Here is a 21,597-nt window from a genome sequence, read left to right as displayed (position 1 = left end):
TGAAAGCATGTTGTTGGCAATGAATAAGCATAAGCATGGTGATGGATGTAGAGTAGAATATTTATTCACATTTTTCTTGTGAGAATAATTAATACAGTCACATTCTCCATAAATAACCATTGGTCAAGATAATAATAATAATTATATTTTATTTTATAATAATTTTAATCATCATAAAGATAAAAATATAGTGTAACAATTTTATCTATCACATCAGTAAAATTATTTACAAAATTTACTTTAAATCTCTTCACTTTCACATCTTCATCTCCTAAAATAAATAATACTGCAGTCCACTTTTTATCTCCTAAAATTCATCTATCTATTTTTTTCTCATATTCAGCATTTAAAAGAAACATAAGTGTAATTTTGATTTTTATCTTTTAATTTATATCAAGAAGTCATATTACAAAACACATTTTTTCCTTAGTTCTTTTAACAAAATTAAATAAAGAGTTTGAAGTTTTTTAAATTTGAAAAAAAAAAGTTACACTAGTTTAAAATCATGTTACAAAGCAACGCTTTTAGTCGTGTTTAATATCAAAATTTATCCTTATTTGTAATGTAGAAAAAAATAATTTATTTAAGAAGTTTGGAGGCGCAAATTACGACTTTTCATCCCAATGAATAATTTATCTCATGCACATTTAACTTTATTGTTTCTTTATCATATATTAAGGGTCTATTTATTTTGAGAGAAAAATAATTGTTTTCATTTTCAATGCATAAAAATTATCGCTTTATTTTTATTTTTTGTTTTAAAAAATACATAGAAATAAAAATAATTTAAATTAAATATTTATTGAATTTTAATATATTAATTTAAATTAAATATATTACTAATACCGAAGGGGTGCAAATTACTGTGAAAAATGCTTTTTTCGAATTTTCTTCTTCAGTTACAGCTAGAGGATCTGTGCCATGGCCACCACCCTGCCTACGTATAAAAGCCTCGTTCCTTCCTGAAACTTCTCTCGCTTCTCTTAAGTAACGCACGCAAACACGCTTTTTCTCGAAATCCTCGTTGCGGCCAGCGAGTTACAGAGAGAAACTAGAGCGAGAACATCGCACCGTCGTCTCCGTGAGGTTCCTCCAAATGTTGGACACCTACGTGTTTGGATGGATCATATGCGCCGCGCTGAGCGCATTTGCGATTCGCAATCTTGTTTTCGCGGGGAAGAAATGTTGCGCTTCGTTGGAGACCGATGCCGCTATGTGTGCCGAAAATATCACCACTGCCGCCGGAGAATGCAGACAGTCGAAGCGCGACGGCGAAGTTGATGTCGTAATTGTCGGAGCTGGTGTCGCCGGCTCCGCTCTGGCTTACACTCTCGGCAAGGTATTTTGAATTAGATGTCTCCTTTAAGGTCTTTCTATTTCGATACCTGTTTCTTCGTCGTTTATGTCTTACTCTTGTGTTTTGTCCAAAACCCGACGAAAAATGCATTGTTGTTTCTTTAATAATGATTGTTCGATTGGTTGATGGCAGTAAGGATGCGCATTAGATTAAGCTTCGCTTGCATGTAGTTATAGCGTTATAGAGACAGAGATTATTAGAAGAAGGAACAATGTTAGTGATTATAGGAAGTTGCTCTAGAGTACTTCTTGCTTTTGAGATTTGAGAAAAAAAAGATGTTACGAATATTGCTTTCTTCATTGCTTGGGCGATTTGAAGTGTCTGATTTTATCGATCATCTCGTGTGTTGAAGAAAAACTACGCTAATCCGTTGGTAGGTGATGGATCCGCACTTGAAGACTTTGAAAGTCGAACACTCTCGACTTCAATTTTTTTTTCTTCTAAGCAACTGAAGATGTGATAGTCTGATTTAGGATGAACATGACTTTAGGTACTTCATTTTTTTATCTATTTATTTTAAATAAATATTCAAGGACAAGCTGTGAGGTACATGTTTTGTAGATTTTGTTGGTTTTTAACTTTAGGATCACGATACAACATAATTTCAACAATACCTCCATGATTAAACAGTTCGATTTTAGAGGTATTTACAGACAGAAAATAATGGATTTTTTAGTATTACTTTATCCTGCGCCCAATTTAAACTTGTGGCCAGAAATTTTCACTTTTATTGATGGAGATTCTTTATTTATGCTTAGTGATGCTGTTTATATGGGTTGATTGTAGTTGTTAGATGATATAGCAATATGTGCTTTAGGACTAGGAGTTATGCGATCCAGCTGGTTCTATCCTTCTCCGTGTCCTTTTTCATGGAATTTTTTGGTTGGTATAAAAGAAAAAGATGCTAAAGAGAGAGAGAGCTGGTAAATACGATAGATAATTTGATAAAGAATGAAGAGGGAGATAAGAAGGAAACTATAATGGAAGAGAGACTGAATGTATGAATATAATACCTTTTTCTAGTAATTTTTGAGCTGTGACATTTGATCAGTATGAACGCAGATACATTTTTGGGGCTTTTTAAGTACTGTTTTCTCAAACAGATTCACAATTAACTTTTGATAGCATAATTATCATCTAATGTAGGATGGACGTCAAGTACTTGTAATTGAAAGAGATTTGAGTGAACCAGACAGAATTGTTGGAGAGTTGCTACAGCCTGGTGGTTATCTCAAGTTAATTGAGCTGGGACTTGAAGGTAGTGCTAACTTAACTTTATTGACATTCGACATATAATAGTCCTACTGTGACTAATCGCGAGTGCTAGAAATAATACACATTTGTTTGGTGATTTTAACTATGGCTTGTGCAAAATGTAGAATGACCACTGATTCCCTATCACTGTAGATTGTGTGGATAAAATTGATGCTCAACAAGTGTTTGGTTATGCTCTTTTCAAGGATGGAAAACACATAAGACTCTCTTATCCGTTGGAAAAGTTTCACTCAGATGTTGCCGGCAGAAGCTTTCACAATGGGCGTTTTATTCAGAGGATGAGAGAGAAGGCTGCCTCCCTTCCCAAGTATTTGGTTTCTTCCTTTACTTTGCCGTTCTTGTTTTTTTTTTTAAAAAAAATTGAGTTGTTAAGGTGTTGCACCTGCCTACTACACAGGATTTAGTTTGAGTAGCACATCATTTTACCTGATTTTTGAAACTCTCTCATCGATGCCATTTGATCTGAATTGGCTTAATATTCTAATCATGTTACTTAGGTTTGAAGTTATTTATGAAATCAGGTTATCTCCCTATGTTCCTATCATCCAGACAGCTATATACCTATAAGTAGTCACTATCATTAGCCAATATAATTCAGAAATCATATTTAAAAATTGAAAAATAGACGTATCATTCTAGACTTGAACTAAAGGTACTTTCTTGTTCACACACACGTATATACATATTTATTTTTTCACTTAATTATTTTTTTCATTTAACAGTGTAAGACTGGAGCAAGGAACAGTTACTTCCCTACTCGAAGAGAAGGGGGTAATTAAAGGCGTGCAGTACAAAACCAAGGATAGTCAAGAATTATCAGTTTGCGCACCCTTTACCATTGTTTGTGATGGCTGTTTTTCAAATTTGCGTCGTTCTCTTTGTAATCCTAAGGTGATAATACAACTTATTAAGCTTAAACGCATGATTTAGTTTCCAGAGTCAAATAAAATTTGGCTCTGAAGTATCAGCCTTTCATACCAGGAATTAACATTTTGATATTATTCATTTGGAGAGTTCCCCCTTCTCTCGGTTAAATGTTAACGTTTGCTTAGTGTATTCCTGATTACGATGCTTTGTTTATAGGTAGATGTGCCTTCTTGTTTCGTAGGCCTAGTTTTGGAGAATTGTGAACTTCCTTGTGCAAATCATGGCCATGTCATACTGGGAGAACCTTCGCCTGTTCTGTTCTATCCAATAAGTAGTACAGAAATCCGCTGCCTAGTTGATGTTCCTGGCCAGAAAGTTCCGTCTATTTCCAATGGTGAAATGGCTAAGTATTTGAAGACGGTGATCGCTCCCCAGGTACCCTATATATTAGAGGTTCTACAAATTCTTTATAAACCTTGGCAGATTTATTTCAACGGGAGCAGGAATTTATTTCGCATTCTCTGTTAATAGTGTTGGATAATGATAAGGGAAAATTGAATGCAGGTTCCTCATGAGCTTCATGACGCATTCATAGCTGCAGTGGACAAAGGCCGCATCAGGACAATGCCAAACAGAAGCATGCCAGCTGCTCCTCATCCTACTCCCGGAGCCCTGCTGATGGGAGATGCATTCAACATGCGCCATCCTCTAACGGGGGGTGGCATGACTGTGGCATTATCTGATATAGTAGTGCTTCGAAATCTTCTCAGGCCTTTGCGTAATCTGAATGATGCACCCAGCCTTTGCAAATACCTTGAATCCTTTTATACCTTGCGAAAAGTAATGTGCTCTATAACATTGATACACTGAATTTAGGCAATCACTTATTTTTCTTTTCCTAAACGAAACACAAAAAACACGAATATGTTACCCTAACTATCTTCATCTTTCAATTTGCAGCCTGTGGCGTCCACTATAAATACCCTGGCAGGAGCTCTTTATAAGGTTTTTTGCGCATCACCTGATCCAGCGAGGAAGGAAATGCGCCAAGCTTGCTTCGATTATCTTAGTCTTGGAGGCCAATTCTCGGAAGGACCAATCTCTCTGCTTTCGGGGTTAAATCCTCGGCCCTTGACCCTGGTTCTCCATTTCTTTGCTGTTGCAATATATGGTGTCGGCCGTTTACTACTACCATTTCCTTCACCTAAACGGATATGGATCGGACTTCGATTAATTTCTGTAAGTAGCAAAAATTGTGTATTAATTGTTCTTTTATCTGGAAAATTAGTCGGAAAACTCCCTTTAATCTAACTGCAAAAACCTATTCTATCTATTCAGAGTGCATCAGGTATCATCATGCCAATAATCAAGGCAGAAGGAGTCCGTCAGATGTTCTTCCCTACAACCGTTCCAGCTTATTACCGAAATCCCCCAGCTGCTTAAACGCGAATTCAGCCACGTCTTCGCGAACCAATCAATATGAGCTACCGATATTTTTATTCTTTCGGGACATTTGAAAGCAATCCAGATTCAACGTGAGTTCTCTATAGAATCAATTTAGGATTAATAAGTGATCTTTATAATATTTGTTAATAGTTACTGCTTATATTTTAAAGCGTCTCATGGATCCTGAGGAAATATAATTTAAAACTTCACACATAATATCGCTGAAGTTGCGAAAGCTGAAACTTCAGCAGCGTAACAATTGCAGTACTGACATGCATGATCAACATACTGTTAAACCTAAGGACCAACCTGACAAAATGTAAGCTAAAGAAAAAGTAAGTATTGAATAAAAAACCATTGATTAGCTAATTCACTTTGCAAATCACCTCAAATTTAAATCATATGCTACCTAATCGGTGCAGATTTTGAAGAATATAATATAAAGTATAAATATAATAGTGAATGACCAAAATAAGATTTCAACACTAGTCAAGTATATAAACATTTTAAATATCAAACTTCAGAAGCATTTGGATTGAGGGTCCCAGGATTCGGCGCTAGGTATATAAGACATTGCCGCTCAATTAACATATTATTTTAAATTTTGTTTTTTAATTTAAAAATTAATAAATATTTAATTTAATTTAATATTTTAATATAATTTAATATTTATTAACATTTTAAAATTTATTTTATTCAACTGAAACAAATAAAAGGTATTTTAAAAAATAAAATAAAAATACAAGAAAAGTAAAAATTATTATAATATCAATATTTATATTAACTATTAAAATATTAACATATATGAAATTTTATTATAAAAACTAAAATAATATTTTTTAATTTAAAATTAAAAATTAAAATTTGATAAAATATGTCAAACGAATTTCAAACAATCCGTGAACATATGTTATTTCGAGATGCGTTTAACATATTTTATATTATAATTATTTTTTTCATTATTGTTATTTTTATTTTTGTTATTACTATTTTTATTTTAATTATTTTTTTATTATAACTAGTATAATAAAAAATAATATTTTAATAATTATTAAAATATGAATATATATTAAATAATATCAAAATATTAAATTAAACTAGATTATTATTAAATGTTAAATTTTAAAAAAATTATTAAACCAATTTCGAAACGCATTAATATATATTAAACGGATTTCTAATATTCTAATATAATTTAATATATTCATATGTATTAAATTATGTTTTATATTATTATTGTTATTATTATTATTAATATTACTCAAAATTTTGAAAAAAAAAATACACAGATTTTAAAAATTTAAAAACAAAATTTAAGAGAAATGATAAATGGATTTCGTTAACATATTTTAACGGATTTCAAAAATTGCTTATGTTCAGATTTTGAAATTCGCTATATTTTTTAAATGGATTTCAAAATTTCTCACCTGGATATTGAAATCTATTAAAGGTGTTGATGGATTTTTAAATCTGTTTAAGATTTATTAAGAAGCATTTTTGGTAGTTTGGAGGTGCATGGAGGTGGAGGAAAAAATCTTGGAAGTATAGGAAAAAAACATACATTAGTTCGGTTAAAATGTGGGGTGCAGAAAGTAAAAGCCTTATAGTTTTATAGTAGTCAAATTTGAAAGGCGTATCCGATTAGGAAACTGGTCAATGGAAATAAAAAGCAGTCTAAATGGCTAATACAATTATATTTTTAAACATAATGCATTTTAAGAAAATGTGAGGGTAAAAATAATAAAAAAAAAAGTGAATAATTAAAAATTTTGTTTATATGTATTTGGTGAGTTTGGAAAAGAATCTATTTGGGGAATGAAAAGAAGAGGGGAATTGAATTAGGTTCCTAAAAGGAAGGGTTGGTTGAATGGTAAGAATTGAAAGAAGTGCAAAATGGACGGTCATCTCATAAGCCACTCCGCATCACCGCATGCATGTCATCTTTTAAAACAACATTCATTCCACACAAAAACCAGACACAAAGGAACCAAACACAGAACCACCTAAAACACAATTAATTAATAATGTCGTGGCAAACCTACGTAGATGAACACTTGATGTGTGACATCGATGGCACCGGACACCATCTCACCGCCGCTGCCATCATCGGCCATGATGGCTCCGTTTGGGCTCAAAGTTCTGCATTCCCTCAGGTCTGCATCATGCAACACAATCTCTTACAAAACCTACTTATATTATTCATCTTTCTTTCCATTCACATCATCCATTTCATGCAATATATTTATATATATATTTTCAGATTAAATCTGATGAGATCAATGGCATCATGAAAGATTTTGATGAACCTGGCTATCTTGCTCCCACTGGCCTCCACCTTTCCGGCACCAAATACATGGTAATCCAGGGAGAGCCAGGTGCCGTCATCCGTGGAAAAAAGGTATATACTTTTCCAAATATATCACTATTTTTCTCCTTTTTCACTCTCATCTTTTATAGCATTTCACTCCAAACATTTTAGAGAAATGATATGATGACACATTTTTACATTCATTTCACATACATTACAAGAATAAAATATTATAAAAATGTAAATTTTTATATTTTTAAAAAAAAGTATAAAAAATAAGAAAAAATAATCTTAAAATGAAAGTAAAAGTATGTCATAATACCGTATACTCATTTATACGTGTCAAAGAATTATTTTTATTTTTTCTGTCCTTTGTTATCTTTAAAAAGCAATACATTACGGAATCGATAACCATTTTTGGATTAATCTAGTCTCCTATGTCACTCAAACCAACAAAGAATAATACAACAATTAAATAAAATTAATTTACAGTATATAAACAGAGGTAAACATCGTTTACAAATTAGTTGTATAAGATTAACTTAAGTTTAAAGTATATTTTTAGGGTTTTCTAGTCATAATTCTTCTTCAGGTTGTTCATATTTGTTACCTTTTCTAGTCATAATTCTTCTTGAGGTTGTTCATGGTTGTGAGTGTGATTTCGTCGCTTTGTTTTACTGTGAATAAGAAATATGAAGTGATTGACGAAAAGCTCAGTAAAACAAGCATTTTGGTAGATTATTTGAGCTATGAAAAAGAAAAATTGGTGTAGATGTATAAACGTTTGTTCTGATTGAGGATATGGTTGTTGTATCGGACAGGGATCTGGAGGAATAACCATAAAGAAAACTGGGCAAGCTTTAGTTTTTGGTATGTACGATGAACCTGTTACTCCTGGACAGTGCAACATGGTTGTTGAGAGGTTGGGAGATTACCTTGTCGACCAGGGTCTGTAGAGATCGACATTTTTCCAAAATTATTAACTTTTTTTCTTTGGGTATATTGTAAGTTGTTATTTACGATTATGATCTGCATTGTTTCAACCCCATGCTGCTGCATGTTGGGAGTTGTTGCAGACAATAAGCATATCAGAGTGAAGCACTTCTTCCTTGTTTAAATTTTAAATTTCATTACCTTCTTTTTTTTATGTTATATATATACTTTCAGTAAGGACATATTACATTTTTATGTTTATTTTCAAACATAAAATAATCATAAAAATATAAGATTTTATATTTTTGAAAAAATAAAAGAGTAAAAATTTTAAAAAATAATATTAAATGAAGGTAAAAAATTTATAGGTTTCAAAATATATATTTTTTTATTTTTTTATTAACTTTTTTTTTAAGAATAAAAAACTAAACATAAATTTTCAGAAATCAGTTTGTGCAATCAACTTTCTTCGAAATCAATTTCTGTAAATTGGTCTATAAATTTTATGACTGATGGATTAGTGGGTCAAATCAGTTGTTACTTAAAAATTAACTATAAATAAATGAAATAATATATTTAATTCGTGAAAATAAAATTTAAATCGTTTGTTTGACTTAATCAAATATGCTCAAAATTTTAGCCTCAATTTTAGAAGCTTGACATAGTCGGTTGGAACAATCGTATTTTATTTTTTGGATTTTAATTTTAAAAAATAATTAACTTTTATAACAAATTATATATACCGATTTTTCATAGGAAGATGATTTTTTAATATCTTTACAACTTACTCTTAAGAGTAAAATAATCATTTCAAAAATTAACTTTTATATATGCAAAGAAAAAAAATTGATAAATAATGGAGAATAAGTGCAAAAAATTTTTATATCAAAATACCATTATTTTTTCAACATAGCCTAATAATATTATTTTAGGATAAAGTTTTATATTGTTTTACCAGTGCTATTTGTATTGTTGCGCAGAAGAAATAATATTTCACTTTGGTAATTTACATGATTCTTTAATTCAAATATTTACCCAAATGAAACCTTAATTTTAATTGGAAAGCTTCATAAATAAAACGTATATCTATGAAACTTATGTGTAAATTTTGTGTATTATCTTTTTTATATGGGTGTAAAAAATGTCAAGGAATCTGCAAGTAGGAAATAAGTGTTTGGTGATTAATTCAATGTACTTCTATACAATTAATATTCTCATTTTTTTAACCAAAATAATTGTATTAATAATATTGTATCAAGTTTGGGATAACTTACAAAAGATATTCATGAATTCTATCATTGGCTAAATCACACTACCCATGAAAATACTAAGAAAAAAATACTAATATATTTGGGAGGTTGAGTTCACTAATATATTTAAGTTTTAAAACTTATTTTAAAATCAAAATGAAAATTGATTGATAATGTTTTTCTAGTTGTGTATTAGAAGACATTGAAAATATTCTTTTTTTTTTGTTTAAAAATATATGTTGGATGAACTAAAAATCTATATGCAAAAATTAATATTTTAGAAAGACTAAAATAAGAAATGATCCGAACAAAAGAAAAAGTTCCCACAAACTAAAAATGATATTTTTTTTATATAAATTAAAAGTAAAATAAAACTATATTGTAAAAAACAAATTTAAGTTTGAAATTTGATAACACGTGCACATTTTTTTTTCTACATTTGAGTTTTTCCATTAAGATATGATTGAAAATTTGAAAGGAATGAGCACTTGTTGTCCTTAAACGGTATTCTGTCTACAACATGAAACTTATTCATAAACAATTCATTAAAAATAAATAAAAATATAAAATACTTATTTTATTTTCGCGGCCACTTCGTTTGAATTTATTCATACACTTTCTTCCGCACACTTCCTTTCTGCTTTGTGTGTGTAAGAGAGAAGAGAAACTGTGAATCACTGAAGCGTGGATCCTAAAGCAGAAGAGAAGAACAACAACGATATCAGTCAGTGAACAGCGAAGATGAAGACGAAGACGCCATTGAAGCAGCTAAAGCTCGCCGTTCCTGCTCAGAAAACCCCCATTACCTCTTTCCTGTACTTTAATTTCCTTTTCTTTTTCCTTTACCAACCCATTTCGTCTTCTTTGCATATTTCTTCAATTTATGAATAAAGTTCCCGTTTTTACTCTCACTGCCTCATTTTGTTGCTTCTCTATGTTCTGGGCTTTTTGATAGTGTCTACGATGTGCTAGGGTAGACATGGGTCACAGGATTCAAAGATATATTTTCATAAATAGCTTTAGTTTTTGTAATTTTATCGTGATTTAAATACCTGTTCAATTCAGGACCAAAAAAAGTGAAGAAAGTTCACATTTTGATTTCTACTATCTTAAAAAAAAATTACTTTACTTCTGTTATGTGTTTGAAATTGAACGATTTGGTTATTGTCAAATTGGGATTAGGACTGCTAGTGGAACGTTCCATGATGGAGATCTACTGTTGAATCAGAAAGGGTTGCGTCTTATCTCTGAAGAAAAGGAATCACGGGTAGCTCTATCACTTTACATTCCTAGTGATTTATAATTTTCATCCATTATGTTCTGCAGAATTTATATTGTGCATTATTATATGTTTCAATCAATGACGGAGTTCAATTTTGATTTTGTTCCCCTCTACTTGTTTCCTCTTTCTATGCTCGTCCTGGTGATGGGGTTGATGACGCTCAACCCCAAGATTCTTATATACAATTCAAAGACCGAAGGTTTATGAATTATGAGTACTTGTTGTTGGAGAATCCTATTTGACCCAGGTGTTTTTGGTGGCATTGCTTTTGGTAATCTTGGTTCCCTTCCCGAGTCTCTAATTCTTGTTGCTTTCCACTGACAAAGACAGTGCACAAGAGTATGCTTCCACTGTAGTTGGTTTGTTGGCTAGACCGTTCATCTTGCTTCTTACAGTAGTATGGGGAACCTGTGTTATCATTGGAAATCAAAAAGTTGAAAAAGGACTCTAACTCTGGTGGCTCAAATTCATCAATGGGAGGAATAAAAGAATTGCTAACTGGTTATGGTATCACTATGGATGTAGATACTAGAAACATGGCAAAGATGATGGTTTCTCAGTTATACCACTCATCATAATGCAGATTCCAACCCAAGTTGTTCTACTTCTCTTCTGTACCACGTGAAGAAGGCTTGGTGGTTTTTTCTTTTATGGTTGCTGTTACTTTTCTCATCTCATATCATTTACCAGCTCTTTGAATCTCAGATAGAGAAAACAAGACTGTAGTGTATTAAACATGATGACTTGATATGAATAATATTTCAACGTATTAAGAAACAAATTCTTCTATTGGGCCCATACTGCACATTCTAACCTAATACTCTATCACCATTATGCATGCATCATTATGCCATTCACAGATTCATTTTTCTGTTTCTGTTTCTGTCTCTGTCTTTTTTTCTCTGTATTTTGTGATTCTAATATCCACGCTTATAATTTACCTCTTTGAACAGCCTTCGGATGGTAAGGAACTGGAATTTGACTTCACACTGGATGACCTTGAGACCGTCAAAGTAATTGGAAAAGGCAGTGGTGGTGTGGTACAACTTGTTCGCCATAAGTGGGTTGGAAGATTGTTTGCTTTAAAGGTTGTCATGGGCATGTTTTGTTAATTACCTCTTATGGGTAGATTTGCGTGTATGGATATTCTTTTCAGAATTTTTTTTGTTTATTCTTTCTTCATCTTATCCCTTGGTTTCTGTTTGACATTGAGATATTGCATCTGTTATACACTGTCTTTTAAAAGAAAGGCTATTGTTATGAAAATGATTTTCAGTATTTTCAATTGGGTTTTACCTTTTTTATGATTGGGAAATATGTTTGGACTTCTATTGCAGGTTATTCAGATGAATATACAAGAGGATATTCGAAAACAGATTGTTCAGGAACTGAAAATAAATCAGGCGTCACAGTGTCCACATGTTGTAGTTTGCTATCACTCGTTCTATCACAATGGAGTTATATCACTTGTGTTAGAATACATGGATCGTGGTTCTTTAGCAGATGTAATCAAACAAGTTAAAACTATTCTGGAACCATATCTTGCCGTGGTTTGTAAGCAGGTATGCTGGACCATATTTCCATTTCTTGTTGAAATTGAAGCTTCTAGTCCTTGCAATAGTTGATGCCAAACTTTAACCATTCACATGCATATTTCAGGTATTGCAAGGTCTTGTTTATCTGCACAATGAACGACATGTAATACACAGAGACATTAAACCATCCAATCTGTTAGTTAATCACAAAGGGGAGGTGAAAATTACTGATTTTGGTGTTAGTGCTATGCTGGCAAGCTCAATGGGTCAAAGAGATACATTTGTTGGAACTTACAATTACATGTCGGTGTGTAACTTTCCTTATTTAACCATGTTCCATATTTTACCAGAAGCTGCTTGGAAGTTGTAATCAAATTTATGAACCTTTTCCTTTTCTCCATACCTTGCATCTACAAAATGCTTAACAATGGTTTGTTTCTGTTAATTTCCTTGTTTAGCCAGAAAGAATCAGTGGGAGTACTTATGATTATAGCTGTGACATCTGGAGTTTGGGTATGGTAGTGCTTGAATGTGCCATAGGAAGATTTCCTTATATTCAGTCCGAGGATCAGCAAAGCTGGCCTAGTTTTTATGAGCTTCTGGCAGCAATTGTGGACAGTCCCCCACCTTCTGCTCCTCCTGATCAGTTCTCCCCGGAGTTCTGTTCATTCGTGTCATCCTGGTGATTTCTTAGTTCTTTTCACCTCCTTTGTTTCAACATCAAAACAGAAATATGCCACTGAAGTTTAATATGTTTGCATGTTTGTGTGCCTTTAGTTAGTATCTGTTGGTTACTCTTCTGCTGTAGATACAGTTTGACTTGTTTTGTTTGAGTTAATTCCTTGGTTTATTTACAGCATCCAAAAGGATCCTCGTGATAGATTAACATCCTTGGAGCTTCTGGTTAGTAACGTAATGCTGGTTTATTGTTTATCTTAGATTTTGTTAAAATTCCTAACAGCTGATTCATCTAATTTCATTGCACTTCCAGAGTCACCCTTTCATAAAAAAGTTCGAAGATAAAGATCTTGATCTTGGGATTTTGGTAGGTAGCTTGGAACCTCCTGTAAATTTTCCCAGATAATTCTTATAATGTAGAGTGTAAAATTTGTGCTAGACAGCCATAGCTCTTGGTTACAGGAAGAAAATTCTCATCAGCTATGCTATATGAGTATACTGGTTTCAGTCCTAGGCTTGGTGACTTCATTACAGTTTTCTGAAAGCTGCTGATATGTATAATAGTTGTTTCTTATTTGTTGTATTCAAAGGCTTGATCATTTTGTTTGATACATAATATAATCACACATTCAACTATTATGATAAATATAGGAAACTGTTTGATATAAAATCTATTTAGCTATAAACATTGTAAGATTTGAAAAGATCTTCATTTTGTATTATTGTTCCTTTTCATGTCTTCTGATATCAAAACAACAACTTCAAATCAATTATGAATTCGGAAACGAGGATAAAATTTTGTATGTATTAGGTTCTAAATCTTGTCGTAAATTTCATTATGAAATGTAAAACTTTGTTATGGATATTTGAACGAATAGTTTCAATTCCACGTCTCAGAATCAAATTTTCCGAAACACGTCTATAGTCTTCACTCCAATATAGTGAAGAGGTGTAGAAAGCAATTATGACTTGCTAAAGGTAAAAAGCCCAAGAAACAGTCAAAGCCTTTTTAGTTTTTTCTTTCAATCATTCAATTAAATAATCACATTTTATTTTATCAGTTTTAAACTATTTTAATATTTTTATTTGTTGAATAAGAAATTGGCAACATTATAAAGGCTTTACTGTTACGGGAAGAAATTCAAATTAATAAATCTTTAAATTTTAATTTATCAGTTTCATGCTGATTCTTCAACCTATCATTATGAATATTTTAGTCGTCCAATTTTTTTTTTTTAGTTTTTCCCGGTGATCATATACTATTTTGATAAGGATTACGATTTTTTAAGAGGATAATTTTTAATTATAAATTTTGTATTCTTTATTGTAGAATTTGTACAGTATTTATACCTAATAACTAAACTTGTTTATCAATTTCCACGCTTATCAATAGAGTGGTCAATTTTTAATTATGACTTTGATTAATGGCTAAATATATATAAAAAAAGACTGTTTTGTTGATCTCTAATGCATAAGATATCATTGATGACAAATATTTTATTTTTCAAATGATATAATAAATGGAGTCTTAATTTACATCTAACAAATCACAAATACTGATAAACCCCAGAAAATAATTTAATTTCATACAAAAATGAAAATACTTGAAAAATTATTTTGTTACAAGAAATGTTTACTTCTTCTATGAGACAAATAACCAGCCACATTATAAGAATTTTTAAACAAGGATAATACTTTGACAATATTTTTTGATAGCATTTTAACATCATTTATGTGTCATTTTGTGATTGATCTATATTAGTGTTTATGATTATTATTATTATTGATTGTAGAGTAATTTTGGACCAATCACAGAATGGCACATAGATGATGTTAAAATGTTGTTGTCAAAGTATCATTATCCTTAAAACAAAGAACTAAAAGTGTATTCCTTCACCAAATCCTTAAACAAAGCTTTGTCAATTTTGGAAGAATGATCTATTTCATATGACAATTTAGTCTAAACGAAATCAAATAAATGCACATGACCCAATAAAAAGATAAATAAATTTAACTATTGCAAAAAGAAAAAAAAACATTTAGTAATGCGTAAGTGTGTTAAATGTATCCATAATTAAGAAACTCTTATACAAAAGAAATACATTCAAAAGAGATAAATTACTCAATGACTAAAAATGACTTTCAAAACTATTTTACTTAAAGTTTATGACATTTTTCAGAAAGAAGAAAAAAAAATTACGTTTTATAATACTAAAACACTATTTAAAATACCTGGTAATTCAAAAGTTTCAAAGTAGAATATTGATCATGTTTAAAGAACAAGCTAGAAGAGAACATTCTATACACATGTCTTTAAACAATCAACTTCCTACTAAAAAACCTTTTGTCATTTTACTCAAAGTCTACTCATCTTAGTTAAGATAATTCTTTAGAAAAAGTTACTTGTTATTAAGCGAGAGTGATTATTGTTCAAAGAATATTTGTATAAATCATAAGTGTTTTGTGAAAAAGACATTTATTTAAGTTAAAAAATGACATGTAAAAGAATATTTTTGTTAAATGAGAAGTGACTTACGGATATATACTTGATTAAATCAAAAGCGACTTGTTTAAAGACTATTTGAATGAGCTCGCTAAGATGTAGTTAAGAGTAAGAAAAATACTCATACGAGTCAAGAATAACTTTAGAAATTATACTTGATTAAATAAAAATTATTTTAAGAATTGATTAAATAAGGATTAACTTGTTGAAAGAATGCTTATCAAATTAGTTAAGAATGACTTTGAGTCCAAACAATATTCAATAAATTAGTTAGGATTGACATCAAACATAAACAAGACTTAGGAGACTAATCAAGTAATCCAAAGAATATCTAGATTGTATTTCACAATATTAGTTTGTGTAACCAAACTCAATCAATAAGATTTTAATGATTTATAGTGTATGATTGTTTAGACAAAGATAGATTGAACGGTCAAGCATATACAAACGAAGTAAATTGATTTACTCAAAATTGAACAGTCAAGAAGTCGGATGGAATAGTCATGTCACAAAAGATTTATCCCTGAACAATTTAAGGTAAAGTGTAATTACTTCCAACTAAACTATAATTGGTCTACATCAAATTCTATAAATATAGATATAAAATAAAGAAATGAGTGATTTGTATTTACTACGTTGTTAATTCTTAAACTACCGAATGTAATTTTGATATCGAAATACTTTCTATAAGTAATTTCCAAAAATAAAAGATAAACAGCATATGACAAAGTAAAGATAAATATTGGACCTCTTTGTAACCTATACTAGAAGAGATAATTGACATAGGACCATATCCAAAATAATATCAATTTTATTTTGACAATAAAAACTAATTGCTAAAACATACCTAATCCTGAACGAATGGTGTGAAATTTTTGAATGAGAGAATGAGGAGACTTTCCTGTATGTGCTTTAATTATTTTGATTAATTAATGAAAAAATTAATGAAAAAATTAATGAAAAAATTAATGTGGGTTTTGGAAGGAAAGAGAAGATGAATGGATGGGATGAGTGGTGACAGGCAACGAATGAGGGGACCAAACCAAACGTTTCCAATTGAATCAGTGACCGTTCATTCATTCGATCTGTGGATTAAAACAGTGTCCTAATCTCATCACTCGTGGACACAGATAAGAGTTTCAAAATTCATTCATTATTTCATTTCATTCATTCATTTATTCATTTATTCAGTCAAATCACACTGTAGTATTATAATTTTTAAATATTTCAAGTACACTTTTTTAAAAAAAATCAAATCATTAAATAATTCATGTCAATATTGTACGATATAATGAATATAACCTCAGTCAAAAAAGAATCATTTTTTCTTTTATAAGAAACTCTACGCTTGACTTTTCCATAGTTAAATTTAGGTATGCTTCTAGCTTATATGGCATAAGTTGAAAAAAAAAATGTTTTTTTTTCTCTTCCATATTTTTTTCCACTCAAAGACATTTACAAAATCCAAAAATTTGTAATGGTCTGGTTAAGATGATCTTAATTATTTAATGTTCTTATGCATTTAATAGTTTATATTATCTAAAACTTTATCTTGAATATATTTTCATCTTTTAATTTTCTTAAATGTCTTTTAAAGATCAGTTTTAAAGCATATAATATTTAAAATGCATTATTTGATTTCAATGATGTTATTTCATATCTAAGATTAAAACATTTATTGGATTTGAAGAAAGTTTCAAACATTAATTCTTCCAGTTAAAAGTCAGAAATTTTAATCATAAAATTAATCCCCATTCTTCTTATTTATCTTAAACACAATCGAAATTCTTCAAAACTTCTGCATATAAAAATATTATAAATAATCCTTACACGTCCATTTCATCTAAATTTATTTAATTAAGAATTTCATCTTTATGTGAATTTTAAGTGAAATTTAACTTTGTAAAATTAGTAAACTAATTTATAAAAAAATTTATTATAAATTGATTTTATCTAAATAAAACTTTTAATAAATTTTTTGTTTAAAATTATATAATTTATAAATATCAAAAATAAAATTTATACTCACGTGTATACTTTAAAATGTCTTATTTTAATTAATCTAAATTTTTTAACAAAAATTTCCATTTTATAAAGTTATCTCAATCTCAAAATTCTTAAAAGAAGGAAAGCAATAAAAAAATATGGCATGTGCGTAGGAAGTGGGAGGAAAATGATGAGATAAAAGAAGCATGTGGTGGGAGTTTAGTTGGACATATCCAAACACCATGGCATGATGACCAAGTCAATTTCCTTATCTTCCTCACTCAACAAACATATCCTTCTCGTACCAATCCAGCTCATTCTAATATATAACCTTAGATCTTGTCTTGTCATCATTACCAAAAGATTCATACAATATTTTTCTATACCTTAAAATACATGTATCTCCTCATAAGGAAAGAAATCATGTACATCTCTTTGGAAAAAGCAACAACTAAAAGTGTGTTGAGATACTGAAATTTTTTTATGGTTATTCTCTAACAAAATTTATTATCTATTGAATTTATAATTTTATTAATATCAAATAATCATTAATATATATAGTTTTATATTTAAAATATATATTGATATAAATAAGTTTTTAAAGTTCTTATAAATAAATTTTATAAGATTATTTAAGCTTAAATTCCACCTAAACATGTTAAATCTATTATTTTTGTCATATCATTGTATTTATCTGAATCTAACAGTTTTGATACTAATTATTAGATTTTATTAAAGAAGTGGTTTCCTAGATAATAAAATCTAATTGTAATTGTATAAAAAAAAATTACTTTCATATATTAATTAATTATTTCATTTTTATCTAATATAAAACTTGAATTAATACTTAAACTCTCAATGATTATTATTATAAGTGGAGCTATTTAAAAGATTGTGTAAATATTCTAAAATATAATATTTTGAATTTGAAAAAAAAAATTAATAACGTTTTAATATTATTTATGTATTATTATATGATTGGTTCAAAATTACTCCACAATCAATATGGACTAATCATAAACATCAACATAAATTATTGATAAAATGACACATAAATAATGTTAAAATGTTGTCAAAAGATATTCTAAGTATATTTTTCTAACATTTTTGTACGAAAACAGTAAAATTGAAAAGAAACATTTTTTTCCAAATATAACTTGTCAAAATGGGTCTAATAGATAATATATAGAAAAATTTAGTTTTTATTTTGTTATTGGTGTGATTGTACATAAAGGAAGATACATGAATGGATGAGGAATGAATGCAACACCTTCACCCAATTGCTAAGTGCCGACACATTTCCAATCCCATCAATTTCCTCACTTACGTGGCACGAATATCTTTGCAAGCAACATACGACAACAACTTTTTTTTAAAAATATGAATGCTTTGTAAATACAATTCCTCTTGCATGTTACTAAAGTGGAAGTTTTAATTTTAATATATTATCTTATTAATTATTGTCAAAATAAGTTAAGTATTTAATTTTTACTAAGTCGAAATATATTATTAATTAAGTCTCTTTTAGCACTTTTTAGTACATTTGATCATTGTTTAAGTAAAACTCATTTCTATTTTATTTCAAGTTTTAATATGATGAAGAATACTAGTTAAATATATTTTTAGTGAGACAAAACTAGAATTCATTGCATTTGATTTTAAAATTTTGAAAAGTAATATAGTGTTTTTAATCTTTAGCTTGGGTTTTTTTATATTAAATGATCACCTAAATTTACATTTGAATTAAAACTTTTTAAATAATATAAATACTTCAAACACTAACTTAAAACATCATTTAATATATAACAAATCAAAATAATTTATATAATAAATTAAAAAATTCTATTAATTTATTTTAAATTTTAAAAATCACAATATATTAAATTTTACATAAAAATATATTTTTAAAATTTAAAGACTGATTTATACTTTTTATTTAGCACTAATAAAAGAAATTCCATTCCCAAATAGTGGTGATTTTACAGTTGTGAATTTTCTTGATTTAGGGTTTAAACTTTTAGATATAGATGTGTATGAGAAAGTGTGATGTAATGGTGGGAATATACTTATCTGTCTTGGCTTTTTGAAGCAAAGATGGGAAGATGTGGACCCCACTTTCTGCCTCCAAAAACAATAAACAAACTTAAGACGGTGAGTCACAACATCGATTGGATGTCTTCAAAATTAGACCTTATCTTCTATCTTAGCTGTCTCATACAACTTATCAATTTCTCACCATATATATATATATATATATATATATATATATATATATATATATATATATATATATATATATATATATATATATATATATATATATATATATTTATACATAACGTGATTTGACACTGACAATTTTTCGTACTACCATTATATATATACATAAAACTCAACTATGAAACTGGTCAATGTTATCCAGATCTTGTTCTTCCTCATCTTACATATATAAGGGTGTAATATTTTATGACTTCACCATCTCATTCGTTGTCGATGGATCAGAAAAAGGTGCAGAATTTCTTTGTGAAGAGGATCATGGATGGTCATGAAGGTGGAAACACCAACTGGGTCATCAAAGAAGATGATGAACATAGCAATGATTCATCATCCATTGGACTCATGTCAGAAGAAGAAGACTCAATGGACTCTGTGTGTTCTTCTTCTTCTTCATCAGAGTTGGCTGAGGATGCTTCATCTTCTTCATCAACACATTCAAATAATGGACCCTTGTATGAATTATCAGACCTCATGAACCATCTTCCCATCAAGTAAGCATTCCATTTCCAAGTACTGATGCATCTGCATATCATTGATCAAACTGATACAAAGTTATTTCAGTTTAGTCAATAGTTTCTGAGATATGTTTTACATGTTCTCTTCAAACAAGGTTGTCTTCCTGAGAGAATAGTGATTAATAGATGTATCTTTGAGAAGGAAAAAAACATACAAACATCATCACATGAATTTTAAGATTGTTGTGTTAATTAAGTAGTTATAATGACTTGTGCAGGAGAGGGTTATCTATGTTCTATCAAGGGAAGGCACAATCTTTCACTTCTTTAGCAAGGGTGGAGAGCATAGAAGATCTTCCCAAAAAAGGAACACCTTATAGCAAGAGAATGAAATCATGCAAAAGTTTTGGGGGAGGTTTAGATAGTCACAGAATATGGTACACTCCAAAGGCTACAATATCAAAGAAAACATCAAGAGGGTCTTTTTCATCAGTGCTGAGCAAAAGAGGGAGTTTTCATGGAGGGTCTAGACCTTCCATTGCTGTTAAAAACTTATGAAATTCAGCATCTTAGAGTTATACTGCTTATTTCCTGTACAAAAAATCCTGAAAATTTTGAGTTTGAGGTTCATCTTACTGAGTCAAATAGTCATATGATGAATTATCATATTTGATTCATTTTTGCTTTGATTTATTCCATGGTGGTACCTATGATCCATCCTTGCATCTTACAGTCATCACCACAATGATTCAATGATCCCAAGTTATTACCTTAATTCATGTGAAACCAAATCCTTTTTGAGATCGAATTTTTTAGGTTTTCTCTTTTCTGCAATTTGTACATACTTCAGTTACTTGTATATGATTTTTCGTAAATTTAAGGGGAAAATTTAATATACCATCTCTGAACTTTTTTATAATTTTTATTTTAGTTCTCAGACTCTTCAGAAAACCATTGTACCCTTAGTCCTTTTATCTAAGTTTTACATAACTAAATTGCTATCTTCTTTGGTTTTAAAAAACAGAGTATATTTTTAAGTTCGACGGGGCAAATTAAGCATCTCTCATCAAGAAATTTGGCACAAGAAATAACAATAGATTTAAGCGTGATGATTATTTAAAAGAAACTGGATTAGAAACTATACTTCAAAATTATCAGAGATTGTGATATACATGAAATTGCAAATTAAAAGTAAAATAATAATAATAATATTTATAACTACTATAATAAAGAATATTGTCTTTTATAACACTTTTTACTTTACATGTTTTATTATTAATTTTATCTTTATTAATAAATTATTTTATCATTTTACACTTTGAACTTTAGAATTATTTTTTTAATTCAATTAACTACTTATAATAAAATATAAAAATGATTTAATTTTAAATATTTTTATAAATATATATTTTCAAAGTTTAATAATATTTTTTATTTCAATAGTT

The 21,597-nt window shown here is 29.5% G+C and overlaps 4 protein-coding genes across 4 annotated transcripts; all 4 read left to right on the top strand.

The window, feature by feature from the left end:
* The first annotated feature begins 925 nt into the window (after nt 1-925).
* On the top strand, nt 926-5,114 carry LOC124836056 (squalene monooxygenase SE1-like). The gene is made up of 8 exons (XM_047311114.2): nt 926-1,339; nt 2,504-2,615; nt 2,765-2,939; nt 3,355-3,523; nt 3,716-3,934; nt 4,064-4,339; nt 4,460-4,738; nt 4,838-5,114. The coding sequence occupies exons 1-8, from the start codon at nt 1,097-1,099 to the stop codon at nt 4,940-4,942; spliced, it is 1,578 nt and encodes a 525-aa protein (XP_047167070.1). The 5' UTR covers nt 926-1,096; the 3' UTR covers nt 4,943-5,114.
* Nucleotides 5,115-6,849: 1,735 nt separating this feature from the next.
* LOC124836061 (profilin-4) lies at nt 6,850-8,339 on the top strand. The gene is made up of 3 exons (XM_047311125.2): nt 6,850-7,098; nt 7,206-7,343; nt 8,075-8,339. Exons 1-3 carry the CDS (start codon nt 6,970-6,972, stop codon nt 8,207-8,209), a joined length of 402 nt encoding a protein of 133 aa, XP_047167081.2. The 5' UTR covers nt 6,850-6,969; the 3' UTR covers nt 8,210-8,339.
* A 1,700-nt stretch (nt 8,340-10,039) lies between these two features.
* Nucleotides 10,040-13,540, top strand: MKK6 (MAP kinase kinase 6). Its single transcript, XM_047311145.2, has 8 exons — nt 10,040-10,251; nt 10,619-10,703; nt 11,672-11,806; nt 12,056-12,280; nt 12,378-12,560; nt 12,712-12,935; nt 13,111-13,156; nt 13,245-13,540. The coding sequence occupies exons 1-8, from the start codon at nt 10,178-10,180 to the stop codon at nt 13,335-13,337; spliced, it is 1,065 nt and encodes a 354-aa protein (XP_047167101.1). The 5' UTR covers nt 10,040-10,177; the 3' UTR covers nt 13,338-13,540.
* A 6,267-nt stretch (nt 13,541-19,807) lies between these two features.
* Nucleotides 19,808-21,047, top strand: LOC124836078 (uncharacterized). Its single transcript, XM_047311144.2, has 2 exons — nt 19,808-20,188; nt 20,431-21,047. The coding sequence occupies exons 1-2, from the start codon at nt 19,887-19,889 to the stop codon at nt 20,708-20,710; spliced, it is 582 nt and encodes a 193-aa protein (XP_047167100.1). The 5' UTR covers nt 19,808-19,886; the 3' UTR covers nt 20,711-21,047.
* The last annotated feature ends 550 nt before the right edge of the window (nt 21,048-21,597 follow it).

Source organism: Vigna umbellata, chromosome 4, assembly GCF_029865625.1.
Source record: "Vigna umbellata cultivar VRB3 chromosome 4, Vumbellata_1.0, whole genome shotgun sequence".
NCBI lineage: Eukaryota > Viridiplantae > Streptophyta > Magnoliopsida > Fabales > Fabaceae > Vigna > Vigna umbellata.
The sequence above is the reverse complement of the archived record's forward strand: the minus strand, read 5'-3'. Positions and strand labels throughout refer to the sequence as shown.